Source organism: Prionailurus bengalensis, chromosome C1 (assembly GCF_016509475.1).
Source record: "Prionailurus bengalensis isolate Pbe53 chromosome C1, Fcat_Pben_1.1_paternal_pri, whole genome shotgun sequence".
Lineage (NCBI taxonomy): Eukaryota > Metazoa > Chordata > Mammalia > Carnivora > Felidae > Prionailurus > Prionailurus bengalensis.
Genome location: NC_057345.1, coordinates 149,534,572 through 149,551,254, shown reverse-complemented (window position 1 = coordinate 149,551,254; position 16,683 = coordinate 149,534,572). Strand labels below are relative to the sequence as shown.

Here is a 16,683-nt window from a genome sequence, read left to right as displayed (position 1 = left end):
ATTTATTATTTAATATTTATTTAATTCATTATTTATTATTTAATTATTTTTAATTTTTTTATTAAAATGAATAAGTGAAATAGTTTTGACTTAAAGACAAATTCTAAGCACAGTCAGCTTGCTAATTTTTCTCACCTTGTTATTTGCAGGTTTTGAATTAAAATATAAAAGTACACTGAGTGGGCACTGTGCTCCTGTTCTGGCTTGTGCTTTTTCTCATAATGGGCAGATGCTAGTCTCGGGGTAAGCTTTTTGTTTAATTTCCTTACAGCATTTTCATATGAAATAGGACATACATAAAAGTACATAAAACATAAGAGAATAGCTCAATAAAGTTATACAGACCTGTGTAACCACTACTCAGGTCAAGAAATAGAACATCACTGGTTCTGCTCTGAAAGTCCTCCCCTTCCAGGTACCCCTGTAGGGTGACAGCACCTCAGGTCATATACAATATTGCTTTTTTCTTTTAAACTGATTTAAAACAAATCATGCAATGTGTATTGTTTTGTGTCTGGCTTTCCTTAGTCAACGTGATGTTTATGACATTCATATTAATGCATACAGCTGTGGTTTGTTGATTTTCATTGTTTATATTATATATATTATACATATATATAATATGAATATATAATTATATATAATATATATATATATTATATATATATGCTCTCTGTATTTCAGTATATGAGCCACTTATTGGTTATATATGTTACAAATATCTTTTCCCGGGGCGCCTGGGTGGCGCAGTCGGTTAGGCGTCCGACTTCAGCCAGGTCACGATCTCGCGGTCCGGGAGTTCGAGCCCCGCGTCGGGCTCTGGGCTGATGGCTCGGAGCCTGGAGCCTGTTTCCGATTCTGTGTCTCCCTCTCTCTCTGCTCCTCCCCTGTTCATGCTCTGTCTCTCTCTGTCCCAAAAATAAATAAAAAACGTTGAAAAAAAAATTAAAAAAAAAAAAAAAACAAACAAAACAAATATCTTTTCCCTTCTGTGGATTTGCCTGTTCACAGTTTATAATTTTAGTGTACTTAGTTTTTTATGTTCTGAGTCATAAAGGTATTTTCCCATATTATCTTCTAAAACCTTCATTATTTTTCTTTTCTCAAATTTGATATGTCGGCATCATGTACAATAGGAATCCAATATTCTTTCTTTCCATGTGGATAGCCAGTTGTCCAAGTACTATGCATCGAAAATACCATCTTTTCTCCATGTTGTTCTGCTACCTTGTGAGAAACCACTGACCATGTATGTGTGGGTCTGGTTCTCAGCCTGCTTTTTTTGTTCTAAATAATAAACTTACTATTTTTTTCTGTTTATCTCTCCCTTCTCTAAAACCATTCTATCTTTCCAAGGCTTTGTATTTTAGCTATTCCTGAATTTTGACACTTCCATATAAATTTTAGATTTAGCTTGTCATATTGCCTCTAGTTACTCTCTGTACAGCCACAGACCTGTTTGGATTTTGATTGTGGTTGTAATGAGTCTGACAAAATCAGAGATAATTGACCTCTTTATGATATTGAGTCTTCTAATCCGTGAATGTGGTATGTTTCTCCATTTATTTTTGTTTTGATTTCTCTCAATAATTGTCTTCTATGTAGAAGTCTTCCTCATCTTTTATTAGATTTATTTCTAAGCACTTAATTCTTTTTGTTGCTATTATAAAAGAGATGGCAAATGTAGGGAAGTAAATATGGGAAAACCACAGATTTACCTGTAAAGATCTTAAATTTTGTGTTTTTGATAACAAAAATCAATCATATCACATTAATAATGATGATTTTTTGTTTCTTCCTTTCTAATCATTGTGCCTTTGATATCATCTATGTGCTGCTGAACTGGCTGACACTACCAAGATAATGGAAACAGTGATAACAGCCATCCTTTGATTCCTTTTTGCAAAGGGAAAGCTTTCATTATTAAGTATGATCATATAGGTTTTGGGGAGATAAACTTTATTAGCCCCTCTGTTCCTTCTAGCTTATGAGTTTCTTTTTTTTAATCATGAAGAGGTATTATGATTTTAACTGTATCTTTTGAAATAATCATATGATTTTTCTTTTATTCTGTTAGGGTGGTAAATTATATTGACTTTCCAAATGTTAAACCAACGTTGCTTTGTTGGAATAAATACAGTTTACTCAGGACTTGTATTTTTGTGTATTGCAGTAGAGAAGTCTGATTCTAATTGTTACTTCTTTGTAATTTGTATTTTTTTCACTGGCTGCTCACAAAAATGTTCTCTCTGGTTTTTTGCATTTACTTTGTATTTAGATTTGGATTTCTTTTTATTTAGTTTGCTTTGGAATTCACTGAGCTTGTTAAATATGTAGAGTAATAATTCGTCAGTTAAGGGGAAATTCTTATCTCTTCAAATATTACTTCTGCCCTTTCTCTCCTCTAAATCTCGGACTCTAATTAAATGCAAAATATACCTTCTTACTATAAACTTTGTATCTTTTTTCTTCTGTATTTTTCATTCTCTTATTTCTTGTGCTGTATTCTGAATAATTTCTCCTTTGCTGATGCCCTCCTTAGCTTTATCTGATATGTTACTTTAAACTGGTCCATTGATGGATCTTTAATTTTGGTTATTTTACTTTTTGGTCCTGGCATTTCTATTTGGCTAGTTTTTCCAGGTCCAGTATGTCACTTTTTATGATCTCTAGTTCTCTGTTGAAAATTTTAATCTTGGCTTCTATTTCCCAAAACTTTGTTCTATAAAGCAATTGGTTTGGTACACAGTGGTATGATTCAGTTACTTTATATTCTCCTATTTGTGTACTTTGGTATATTTTCTCCTTGCTGCCATTGGATTTTTGCAAACTTGCCTGTCTGATCTCACAGGTCATAGCACTGAAATGCACATTCATAGCTCTTCACAGCAGCTTTTGCTCCAGCCACGATATTTAGGCTCCTAACATTCACTTAAAATATTCTGGACTGAACCTGATAGTTCTTTTCCCATATTCTCTAATCCTTGCCAGATAAAAGCCAAATAATTAGTTATATTGCCATCATTTTAGATTGACTCTTTCATCTCAAACGATGAAAATGGCTCATCAAAATGCTCAATCAAAAAAGCATTTATAGTAATTCTCCTTTGACCTAGGATTGAAATCAGTGGAAAGTTTAAACAAATAAAGTTGGATTTCCTTCTGTTGTTTGGGGGGGGGATATATTGTGCATTTCATTTTTGAGAGGTTAATTGACAAAATGATGGTATGAAATTCAGCAAGTATTTATGACTCTCTTATGTACCCAGGTCTCTGCCATTGCAATAGGGCATGTAAAAGGAAGTATAAGACAGTGTGCCCTTAAAGACGTTTTGATTCTCTGTCTTGATGTTCACGTGATAACCTAATGATATTACAAGATCTAACATGTCTTTGCTTTCTGAATCATGAAAGAAGTATTAAGTGATATTCAGTATAGTTTTTGTTACTATTTGTGTTATAAAAATGGCATTTTATAGCATACTTCCTTATATATATGTCATTTATAATTAGTATTTTATGTTAACTAAGATAGACCTTTTCAGTCATTCTGGATTAATGGAATTTTACATTATTAAATACTTTTTGGCATATGTGCTCTAGGTCACATTCAGATATTTTTCTGAATATTCTTAGTTCATTTGGATAAATATACAGGCAAGCGAATTGTTTGGAAATGTAAAGGATGGTGAAAGATAAACATTTAGTCTTTTAGGAGAATTGGGACATATGTTTTAACTATATTTTGTGAGTAGATAAAGAACAAGTTAATTGGTTGATAATAGATTCCATCTGCAACTAAGAATCATTGGTAAGATGGAATGGATACATCTGCTAACGAGAGAGTAGGAAAAAAGTGAGTAGGATAAAAGATTTTTTTTTTTAATTTTTTTTAACGTTTATTTATTTTTGAGACAGAGAGAGACAGAGCGTGAGCAGGGGAGGGGCAGAGAGAGAGGGAGACACAGAATCTGAAACAGGCTCCAGGCTCTGAGCTGTCAGCAAGCACAGAGCCCGACGCGGGGCTCGAACTCACGAACCATGAGATCATGACCTGAGCTGAAGTCGGACGCTTAACCGACCAAGCCACCCAGGTGCCCCAAAGATTTTTTTTTTTTTTTTATAAATTTTTTTTTTTTTCAACGTTTATTTATTTTTGGGACAGAGAGAGACAGAGTATGAACGGGGGAGGGGCAGAGAGAGAGGGAGACACAGAATCGGAAACAGGCTCCAGGCTCTGAGCCATCAGCCCAGAGCCTGACGCGGGGCTCGAACTCATGGACCGTGAGATCGTGACCTGGCTGAAGTCGGACGCTTAACCGACTGCGCCACCCAGGCGCCCCAAAGATTTTTGAATACAAGTGGCTACATAGGAAAAATGAACTGACCCCAGAATGGGATTATAGGTCAGGTGTGCTAAGGAAGTTGTATAGGGGATAGACACAGGGTAACTATGTAAAAGGCATTATGGAATTTATGCAGATATGGGAGGATTGGGGAAACAGGGCATTCCAAGAGGCAGGAAATTCTTGAGTGAATTACAATGTATTATAAATGGAGAGGTGCCTGGGTGGCTCATTTGGTTGAGTGTCCAACTCTTGATTTTGGCTCAGGTCATGATCCCAGGATTGTGGAATCTAGCCCTTGTCAGACTCTATGCTGAGTGTGGAGCCTGCTTGAGATTCTCTCTCTTTCTGTCCTTTAGCCCCTCCCCAGCTTGCACTCTCTCTCTCTCTCTCTCTCTCAAAACGAAATAAATCTTAAAAAAAAAAAAAAGTATGATACATGTAAAAAGGAGTAATGGGAATTGAGGCTGGAAAAATAGATTGTAGAGATGAAAGAGAACTAGGATGTTGTTATAACTTGGTATAGATTTAGGAAAACAATTGAAACTTCGAAAGCATTTCTAATATGCATCTCCTAGCTATAGGAGAGATGGGTGTTAAAGGTTAAATACAGAAATTAAACTATGATTTAGGTCAATAGTTCTCATACATTTTGGTTTTAGGATTCTTTGACATTCTTAAAAGTTATTGACCTCAAAGAGCTTTTGCTTATATGGATGATATATATCATATATATGCTATATATATGATATCTATATATGATATCTATATATGATATCTATATGATATCTATATATGATATCTGTATGATATATATGTATATATTACATGTATATGTGTGTGTAATATATATTACATATATGTGTGTATATGTGTGATATATATTACATATATATACATATATATATGTATATTGCTATTTACCAAAAATAAAACTGAGAAAATTCTAAGATATTTTTAATTCATTAAAAATATATACTCATTGCATGTTAAGATTTTTTTTCTTAGGAAAAATAAAAAGAGTGGCATTGTTTTACATTATTTAAAATCTCTTCAATATCTGGGCTAGCAGAAGATACATGGGTTCTCATGTCTGCTTCACATATTTCATTAGTTCTCAGAGCTATGATGGCATCACCCACGATGGAACAAAATACGTAGGAATTTATTCCATCTTTCTCTGCATCTCTCTTTTAATAATTTTCCTCTAGGCCTTTGGCATAATTTGTCTTTTGTTCTACCCTACTTCTCTTGATCAACCAGATAAAACAAACATACAGCTTTTGTTCAGGCAGGAAAGATCAGTCTTCCTAATTCAAATAGGGCTGCCACTTTCCATAAATTCTCAGTTCTAGTAGGTAGGATTCCTTGGAAACCAATTTTAAAATGCTCATTGTTGTTAGAGTTCAATAGATAAAACCCTCTTTTCTTCTTTAAAAAAAAATTTTAAAATGTTTATTTTTGAGAGAGAAAGAGCATGAGCGTGGGAGGGGCAGAGAGAGAGTGAGACAGAGACAGAGACAGAGAGAGAGAGAGAGAGAGAGAGAATCATAAGCAGGCTCTGCACTGAAAGCAGAGCACCCAGTGTGGGACTCAGACTCATGAACTGTGAGATCATGACCTGAGCCAAAGTTGGATGCTTAACCTACTGAGCTACCCAGGTGTCCACCGTTTTCTTCTTCTTGAGTCGGAAACCAGTGACAGAGAACTACAGGACAGACTGGATGACATGTCTGTAGATTTGCAGCTGACTTGCTCACTGCTCTTGGGCAGCCAGCACCACTGCAGGCCTCCCCTGCAGAGGCAGATCAGGTAAAAGAGAAAATCCAGAAGGGGCTGGGCCAAATGGCCTAATGTCTTCCCCCAAACTTTCCAGTCATCTGTCATTCTTTTTCTGCTAAGCAGGAGAGGAATAAGACCAGGAACCTTATTCCAGAAAGGCTGAGAAATGTACCCTTTCATCCAACAAGATGTTTGTTTATATTTTATCTATTTTGTAAATGTAAAGGATAGAGTTTTATTTTTTTTTATTTTTTTTTATCACTTTTTTTTTTTTAAATTTTTTTTTTCAACGTTTATTTATTTTTGGGACAGAGAGAGACAGAGCATGAACGGGGGAGGGGCAGAGAGAGAGGGAGACACAGAATCGGAAACAGGCTCCAGGCTCTGAGCCATCAGCCCAGAGCCCGACGCGGGGCTCGAACCCACGGACCGAGAGATCGTGACCTGGCTGAAGTCGGACGCTTAACCGACTGCGCCACCCAGGCGCCCCGAGGATAGAGTTTTATTGTCATGAATTTGGAGTGGCTTTAACAAACAACCTTCTCTTGCTCAGTAATGACTAGAATAAGGCTTGAGATCACTCTTCCAAAATCATCTTTTCCCCTCTATCTCTTTACAACATTGTTTATAATCCTATAGAACAGGTCAGTACATTTAGTAGCCTAAAAGTGCATGATGGTGATTTATCAATAGATAAATAAAGATAAAATTATATATTGCATTGCTTTAAATTAGATGTCATGTGAAAGCTTTAATGAAATATGAATGGCCATGTCATCTGCCTTATGTGTTTTTAGGCTGAAACCATCCCCATTATGAATCAATTTTAATGTTAATACATTCATGGGGGATGATGTTCTAGGAAGTAAAATGCAAAAAGTTGGGTTTTGGGATCACATAGAACTAGTTTTCATCCCAGTCCTGCCATTTACTAGCTGTGTGACCTTGAACAGTTTCTAATTCCATATCTTATCTCAACTTCATTTCTCTGAATTATAAAATAGAGAAAATAATAACACTTTCCCCATAAGATTGTTATGAAGCTTAAATAAGAAAATGCTGGGGGCACCTGGGTGGCTCAGTCAATTGAATGTCTGACTCTTAGTTTCTGCTCAGGTCATGATCTCCTGGTTCATGAGATTGAGCCCCGTGTCAGGCTCTGCACTGATGTGTGGAGCCTGCTTGGGATTCTCTCTCTCCCTCTCTGCCCCTCCTCTGCTGTGTGCTCTCTCTCTCAAAATAAATAAACTTAAAAAAAAAAAAAAAGAAAATTCCAGCAAAGCATTATTTATTTTGGGGGCATAATAATTGTTTATTAAACATTATGTATATTATTTTTTGTGTAATATAAAACATTGGGCAGTTATATAACATAACATTTTACTTCCTCATTTTCTGACTTCTGCTTGAAGTTTCAACCGTTGTCCTATACTGAGGGATATTATAAAATAAATGTTTGAAATTAACCATGTGTCTTTGAAACAGTTGTTGAGGACTTTTTGTCATAGTATCCTCTCTGTAAACACCATGGGGAAAATAGTTCTTTCAGGTCTCAGTCTGAGGAATTGATGTGTCTTTTCCAAACTTTGAGTTTGTGTTTCTACATTTTTTTAATTGCTAAAGAAGCTCAGAACCAAACTTGCAGCCCTTCTGTGGCAAGGTGGACTGGATTTTATGACGTATATTTTTATTTTTAATCTTTATCTTTATTTTTCTTCCCCCTCTCGCCTTTGTATTCTCTTCGTCTCCAGTTTCCTCATATAATTTTTACCTTGTTTTTGCTACATCTTGTAAGAGACTTCAAATACTTTATGAGTGAGAAGAAACATAGATAATTACCCCTCCCTTTTTTTTGAGAGAGAGAGAGACAGAGAGCAAGTGAGCATGATTAAGGGAGGGGCAGAGAGAATCCTAAGCAGGTTCCACGTTCAACACAGAGTCCAATGAGGGGCTTGATCTCACAACCCAGAGATCATGAACTGAGCCGAAATCAAGAATCAGATGTTTAACTCACTGAGCCACCAGGCACCCCCATAGATAAATATATTTAAAATAAAATGCTTGAGTGTAAAATAAATCTTTAAAACTTAGGAACACACTTGACCTAAAGAAATGTTGGTAATTTCATTTAATTAGGGTTTTTTTTTTTTGCCATTGTATAAAGCTAGTTTAGATTAAAATGCTTTGGTGATTTCTGATATGGGTGGCTGTACGTCATAATGTCACTGATCACCTATGAGTCTATGTATGCTCTTCAATATCAAACACATAACAATATGTATTATTGCTCTCACCCAGTAACCGTCTAGATATAATTGACATGTTTGTCTTGTAGTCTTGAGTGAGCGGAGTTGAGGTTTTAGAGTGCCACAAAACTGAAGGAATGCAGTATCAAAAGGCTTGAAAACTAATACTTCCTTTATAAGGAAACCTGGGCTTAAAGTGACAGGGCAGATTGTGGTGGAATGTAGATATGAAAAGTTGGGGAAAGAGTTACATAAAGCAGGCAGGAAATGTATAACCAGGGGCACCAGACAATTGAACTTCTTGTTCAGTGTTGGTTCAGGTTCAATTTAGGGAATATTTTGAGGTTTTATATTGCTTGAGTGATTTCAAAATATTTTATTTTGTGTCTGTTTACAGTGGTTCTGTTATTCTCCTGGTCTTTCCAACTCAAATCTCAAATATTAAAAACTATTATTTTTTTCCTAACTCTAATTTCCTTCCACTAAATCTAATCAGCTATCAAATCCTATGGTATCTTTCTTTGAATCCCATTAGTCAAATTAGAGGTTATAAGAGGTGAGTTGACAATCTTTTCTATCTTCTTAAGTCCATACATCTTCATTCATAATTTCTATTCTTCTTGGTTGGATGTTTAGACTCTTAGGAGATCTTAATGTTTGGCCTTTTGCTTCTCAGATTCATTTTTTTTTTTTTTTTTTTTTTTTTTACCTCAATATCAAGTGAACCTATTCCATTGCCTTCATGGCTGACTATCTGTTGCCTACAGGATTGCCTACATTTTTTGGGTACTTTGTATTTTTGTTCTAGTCTACATTTTCGGCCTTATTTCATGCTGTTCTCATATGTGAACTCTTGCTTGTTGTCCTTATTTCTGTCTTCCCAATATTAGATGCTCATAAAGATTACTAATGATGATCCAGCTTTTCAAGTGCTATCGTATTAGGATGAGTCAGTTTTAATTGCACTACGTGTAGTTAAGAAGGTGGAATTTCCTTTTAGTTTTCTTTTTTAGGCTGCTCAAAAGTAAAAGTTTTCCCTAAGAATTTTATATATTCTGATAATCATACCTTGTACCTTGAGGAATTTAGGACTCAATAAGAGTATCCACAAATTATGTTTAGTATATATGTACTCAAATAATGTTAGCTGCTAATTAATATTTTCAGTGTTTTTTGGCTGGAATTTAACATTTAATGCTGTAACTGTTTTTTACATCCAGAAAGCATTTTGTGTGTTTCCCACTTTCTTGTATTTTATTTTACATTTGAACATTTAAAGTGTAATTCTTATTTTGAACTTATAACAAAGATTCTGCAGTCAAAATCCATCCTCTACCCTGGATAACTTACACTAAACAAGGAATTTTAAGCCCTCCAGTAGGTATGACTCCTGTGGTCTCTTATCAGCTATATTTTAATAATAATAACTATAAATATTATTAAAGTTGTACAGACATTAGTAACACTTATATTGTCGTATTATCTTACCTTGTAGCGTATATCGTGGTGTAGCATATAGCATATATATAGCATCGTATATATTTTTAAAGAGGGAAGATACTATGCAGAAACACATTTATCTGTTGTTAATTATGTACTTTGTTACACTGTTTGCATTTTTCTTTGTTTGAGGATTTTCTTTTTACCACCAGAATAATCCCAGATGGCTGTTTTTAATTTTATACTATTAAAAGAAACCTTGCAGAGTTCATACCAAGTTTAGAATTACAGTTTTCAGAAATGAGTCACAAGACGTGTGTGTGTGTGTGTGTGTGTGTGTGTGTGTGTGTGTGTAGAGAGAGAGGTTGGTAATTAAGTCATGGCTATATTAATGATAAAGAACAATGATGTTTGAAACAAAAACCAAGTAACAAGTATAGTTTACTGTTGAACAACATGGATTTGAACTGCATGGGTTTACTTATATGCAGTTTTTTTGGTACAGTACAGTATTTTCTCTTAAGATTCTCTTAACATTTTATTTTTTCTAGCTTTATTGTAAGAATACAGTATAGAATACATATAACATACACAATATGTGTTAATCAACTATTTGTTGTTGGTAAAGCTTCCAGTCAACAGGAGGCTTAGTGGTAGTTAAGTTTTTGAAGAGTCAAAAGTTATACGTGGATTTTCTTTTTTCTTAAATGAGATTTGAATTGTAGCTCATAGTATCATTTTTGACAAGAATATTTTTGTAATTCATACAGGTATTTATGCATATATCCATATAGCTAGATATATATTTGCACATAGTTTTTATTTTTAAATTTTTGTTTTTTATTTCAAGTCTTTATTTAAATTCTAGTTAGAAATTAACATATATGGTAATATTGGTTTCAGGTGTAGAATTTAGTGATTCATCACTTACATATAACAACCAGTGCTCAACACAAGTGCCCTCCTTAATACCCATCACCCATTTAGCCCATCCCCTGCCCACCTCCCTCCATCAACCCTCAGTTTGTTCTCTATAGTTAAGTCTTTTATGGTTTGCTTTCTTCTCTCTCTCTGTCTCTCTTTTCCTTTCCCCTATGTTCATCTGTTTTGTTTCTTAAATTCCATATATGGGTAAAAATCCTATGGTATCTGTCTTTCTCATACATAGATTTTCAACTGCATGGGGAAGAGGAGAATCGATGCCCCTATCCCTTCATTGTTTGAGGGTCAATTATAAATAGCTTTCCCTTATAGTGGTTTTTCCCTTTGAGTTATTAACTTGATATGGGATTATGTCTTATTATACATCATAAATGCTTACTCTGTTTATGGCTAGATGGTATAAATAGCATATACTAGTATTAATAAAGTATTAATAAACTAGTATTTAATAAAGTTTATAATTTTCTGAAAAATTTTATATGTGGCATGTAGTCTTTTGAATAAAAGTTCATACATATGAACAAAAAGCTTGCATTCTAAATGTTTGTATATCAGTATCTCAGCCTTTTCTAAAGTTATTTAAATGATTTAAAAATATTAATAACTACCTGGTTTTTATAGAACTTCTCACCCATAATTTCCTTTTTCTTTTAAAGATCAGTGGATAAATCTGTCATAGTGTATGATACTGTAAGTATTTCAGAATCTTGCATGTGTGATATGCATAAATTATGTTTATTAGGGTACTGAACTTCAAGTTTTGTTAGGCAAGATGGATAAGATACTTTCTTTTCTTTTTAGAGTGCCTAAGAATATACATTTTCAAAAGTGCTAAGATAGTTATGCAAGTTATTGGTTCTGGGACAGGCCCTTAAATATTTCAGTAATGATTTTAAGATGGATAGATGTCTAAGATAGATGATTAATCTGATCAAAGAAAATACAGATTTAAAGAGCACCAATATCCAAAAAAAAAAAAAAAAAAAAAAAAAACCACTTCAAAGTGATTTTTCTTAAATTTTTATACCAGGTTTCCATAATAGCAAAGAATGAATATTTACCCCAGGGTTGTGGATGGGTGTGCTGGAAGTGGCCTACCACTGGTAGAGATCTGGCTGGCTTTAGAGACAGAAGGAAGAGTAAGTTTTAATAGACTTGGGAAAATGGCAGTTTTTGGTAGAGCCATATGAATAAAGACCGAGTTGCATGAGTATGAAAAAAAAATGAACATTTAACATGTAGCAAAGATGTGGTTGATGAAAATATTCTTCAAGAGAAATCCATGTTGAATGGAGCCTTACAATGATGGAGTTCAGGCTGCAGCGTGCTAGCAAATGAACCAGAGATGTTAATCATCAAAGTGTAGTCGGTCAAGCAAGGAATCTAAACTAGTCTTCTATGTGGGAATTCAAATCGCGGAGTGCTCTGGCAGGAGATGGAAAAGAATACAAACTGGGTGAAGTAGATCCTGAATGTTTCTCAACAAATTTGCTTAAGATTTTACATTCACAAGAATAGCTAGAACACTAAACTTCCTCCATAAAATATGTATATGAATCTCAGCTAAATACAATTCATTGTACGTTTGAAACTAATATAACACTGTTAATTATACTTCACTTTTTATTAAAATACATCTAGATGCTAGATGGCCAGCTAAGTGTACTCAAAATCTAAGTGACTAATTTCTCTTCACCGGTCCTGCAGTTGGGTACAAGTCAAATGCCATAGCAAAAATACAGGTCATTTCATGTAGTAGATGTTTAGGCTACTGTTAGTAAATTCAAAACCATCAGCAGAAGCCCAGGATCTATTATACTAAAAATTTCTAGGAGGGTGGTCAGCAGACAACAGTGCTAATTACTGAGAGTGAAGTAAGTACCTGATAATATTATTAGTTATAGAGGCTGTTCTCTTTTTATTGGGTAAAGTTTCAACTTACATTAGTGACTAATTATAATTAAATACTGGTATCATATAAACTATTTATGTCAAATGAGCCTTTATCAGTAACTTTACTCCTGCCTGAGTAAATATAAAGCTGTTTTTATTGTTTTTCAGAATACTGAGAATATACTTCACACATTGACTCAGCATACCAGGTCTGAACTTAACCTCATTTTGTATTAATATAATAAAAAAATTAGTCTGAGGATACATAATAGTTGTTTTTATTAACTAGGTATGTCACAACTTGTGCCTTTGCACCCAATATCCTTTTACTTGCTACTGGTTCAATGGACAAAACAGTGAACATCTGGCAATTTGATCTGGAAACAACTTGCCAAGGTTAGTAAGGGCATCATATTTCACCCAGTTCAATCCCATTCACCATTAAATTAAAAAATCCTGTAATTTTGGGGGGCACCTGGGTGGCTCAATCAGTTAAGTGTCATGATCTCATGGTTCGTGAGTTTGAGGCCCAAGTCAGGCTCTGTGCTGACAGCTCGATGCCTGGAGTCTGCTTCAGATTCTGTCTCCCTCTTGCTCTCTGCCCCTCCCCCATTCACACTCTGTCTTTCTCTTTCAAAAATAAAAAAACATTAAAAAAAATTTTTTTTAAATCACGTAAATTTTTAACAAATTACTCACTTTACTTTTTCTCAATATGAAGTGTATATCCGAATGTATAATTTAAAAATAATTTTAGAGAATCTAGTGTTTCAAGTAGTTTATATATGTTAAAGCTGTTGGTAAATCCTTTTAGGAGCACATTCATGGAAATCATACCTCCCAATTTTTTTATAAGCTATTTATTTGTATGCATACTGTTTTTTCAGATAAATATAGCCTGAGAACAAAATAGAAAGCAGAGTTTTACTTTATTCATTTTATTTTTGGCCTCATCAAGCAATGTTGACACATAATTTAGGAATTTTACTTTTATTACTGTCAGAATTAACCAAATAGTGGTGCTGATATGCAGATGATAGAGCAGAATACTTTTGCTGATATGAATTTTATATGATAAAAAATTGTTTTTCTAGACTGAAAAGTTCCAAGAGAGTAGTATTTAATATAGTATTAAATAATATTGTAACTGTACATAGTGTTGTTTGATTTTTTTGAAATTTCTTAAAAAGTTGTTAAAACACAGCTTTAAGGAAATTTTATTTAGTTTATAATTCTCAGTGAGAATATTCATAAAGGCAATACTTTCCTTCATTGTTATTTTACTTGCCTTTCTGTTTGTGGGTTTGTTTTTAAGCAAGGAGCACAGAAGACGAGGCGAAGCAATTTCCTGAAGACTGGTCAGAGGATGATGTTTCAGTGTGGCTTTGTGCCCAAGGTTTAAATGACCTTGTTGGTATTTTCAAAATGAATAACATTGATGGAAGAGAACTGTTGAATCTCACCAAAGAAAGTCTGGCTGATGATTTGAAAATTGGTAAGATTAGTGGAAGATGGGCATTCTTAAAAGCGACTTTTAATAATTTACTCTGAAATTGGTTTCAGTTGTATTAATGCTTTCCTCTTACTGTCCTGGCACAGTAATTATGCTGGTATATTTCTTTGTAGAGAAGGATTATGTAGGTTAGATTATGGAAAAGAAATGTTATGTGGTATTTCTTTAAGTAACTAAAGCCACCATGTAATTAATTTTCAAAATGTATTTATTTTAGAAATTGAGATGTAGTTCACATGATAAAACTCACCCTTTTATAAGTGTACAATGCAGTGATTTTTAGTATATCCACAGAGTTGTATAGCCATCACCACTGTCTAATCACACAACATTTTCATCCCTTCAAAAAGAAACCCCATGCTCATGAGCGGTCACTCCTCTTTCCCTTTCTTTCTAGCTCCTGGCAACCACTAATCTGCATTTTGTCTCTAAGGATTTGCCTCTTCTTGACATTTCATAGAAATGGAATCATACAATATGCTGCCTTTTCTGGCTTAGCATGTTTTCAGAGTTCATCCATGCTATAGCATATATTAGTGCTTCATTTCTTCTGATGACTAATATTTCACAGTATAAATTTATCACTTTTTGCTATCCATTTATCAGTTGATTGAATTTAGATTGTTTCCATTTTGGACTATTGTGAATAATGCTGCTCTGAACATTTGTGTACACGCTTTTGTGTAGTATCTGTTTGCAGTTTTCTTGGGTGTATAATTGGGAGTGGAATTGGTGGGTCATATAGTAACTCTGTGCTTACATTTGAGGAACTGCCAGACTATTTCCAAAGCAGCTGTGCTATTTTATGTTCTCACCAGCTATATATGAGAATTTCAGTTTCTTTTCTTTTTTTTTTAAATTTTCTTTAATGTCTGTATATTTTATTTTTTTATTTAAAAAAAAAATTTTTTTTCAGCGTTTATTTATTTTTGGGACAGAGAGAGACAGAGCATGAACGGGCGAGGGGCAGAGAGAGAGGGAGACACAGAATCGGAAACAGGCTCCGGGCTCTGAGCCATCAGCCCAGAGCCCGACGCGGGGCTCGAACTCACGGACCGCGAGATCGTGACCTGGCTGAAGTCGGACGCTTAACCGACTGCGCCACCCAGGCGCCCCAATGTCTGTATATTTGAGAGAGAGAGAGAGAGAGAGAGAGAGAGAGAGTCAGTGCGAGCAGGGGAGTGGCAGAGAGAGAGGGAGACACAGAATCTGAAGCAGGCTCTAGGCGCTGAGATGTCAGCACAGAGCCCCTGATGTGGGAGTTCAACTTGTGAACCGGGGATCATGACCTGAGCCAAAATCAGACACTTAACTGACTGAGCCACCCAGACACCCCAAGAATTTCGATTTCTCCACATCCTCATCAACATGTGTTTTTTTAATTATAGCCATCCTAGTGGTTTCTCATTATGGTTTCAGTATACATTTCCTGGTGACTGGCGATGTTGAACATCTTTCCATATGCTTGTTAGCTATTTGTAGATCTTCTTTGTGGAAATGTCTGTTAAGATCCTTTGGCCATTTTAAAAACTGGGTTTTTTGTCTTTTTATTATTTTTTATATAAATTTGGGTATGAGGCTCTTATTAGATATGTGATTTGGAAATATTTTCTCCCTTTCTGTAGGTTAGCCTTATACTTGCTTGATAGTGCCCTTTGAAACACAGAAATTTAAAAATTTTGATGAAGTCCAATTTATCTTTTTTCCTATTGTTGCTTAGGCTGTAGGTGTCATACCTAATAAACTATTGCCTAATTCTAAGTCTCAAAGATTTAAACCTGTTTTTCTTCTATGAATTTATACATCTAGCTCCTACATTTAGGTGTGTGATCAATTTTGACTTAATTTTTGGATATGGTATGAGTATAAGGGTCCAGCTTCACTCTTTGAGATGTCGATATCCAGCTGCTGTCCTAGCACGATTTGTCGAAAAGACTATTCTTGCCTTTTGGGATTGTCTTGGCACCCTTGTTAAAAATCAATTGACCACAAATGTGAGGATTTATTTCTGGACTCTCAATTCTATCATTGACATATTTGTTGATTCTTACGCTCACACTGTCTTAATTACTGTAGCTTTGTAGTAGGTTTTGAAATTGAAAAGTGTGGGTCCTCTTTTTTTTTTCTTCAAAATTGGTTTTGTTTTTCTGGGTCCCTTGCATTTCCATGTGAATTTTAGAATCAACTTGTCAATTTCTGTTTAAAATCAGGTGGATTTACTTAATTTATTTTTGTTTTAATTTAAATTCCTGTTAGTTAACACAGTATAGTATTAGTTTCAGGTGTACAATATAGTGACTCAACATTTCCATACAACACCTGGTGCTCATCAGAAGTGCACTCCTTAAAAAGCCACTTATTTTGCAGTTGCATGGGTGGCTCAGTTAAGTGTCCAACTTTTTTTTTTTTAATTTTTAATGTTTATTTTATTTTTGAGAGACAGAGAGCAAAAGCTGGGGAGGAGCAGAGAGAGAGAGGGAGACACAGAATCCAAAGCAGGCTCCAAGCAGCTCTGAGCTAT

General features: G+C 34.7%; 1 protein-coding gene across 3 annotated transcripts in view; it reads left to right on the top strand.

Annotated features, from left to right (window-relative positions):
* Positions 1 to 16,683, top strand: part of WDSUB1 (WD repeat, sterile alpha motif and U-box domain containing 1) — a 51,530-nt gene that overhangs the window by 9,318 nt on the left and 25,529 nt on the right. For 2 of the 3 annotated variants that reach the window (XM_043576851.1, XM_043576850.1), the window contains 5 exons: positions 150 to 243; positions 11,413 to 11,446; positions 12,818 to 12,858; positions 12,939 to 13,045; positions 13,965 to 14,144. In XM_043576851.1, the coding sequence (XP_043432786.1) occupies positions 150 to 243; positions 11,413 to 11,446; positions 12,818 to 12,858; positions 12,939 to 13,045; positions 13,965 to 14,144 (456 nt within the window). The remainder of the gene's footprint in view (positions 1 to 149; positions 244 to 11,412; positions 11,447 to 12,817; positions 12,859 to 12,938; positions 13,046 to 13,964; positions 14,145 to 16,683) is intronic. The other variant, XM_043576852.1, reaches the window with a different exon arrangement.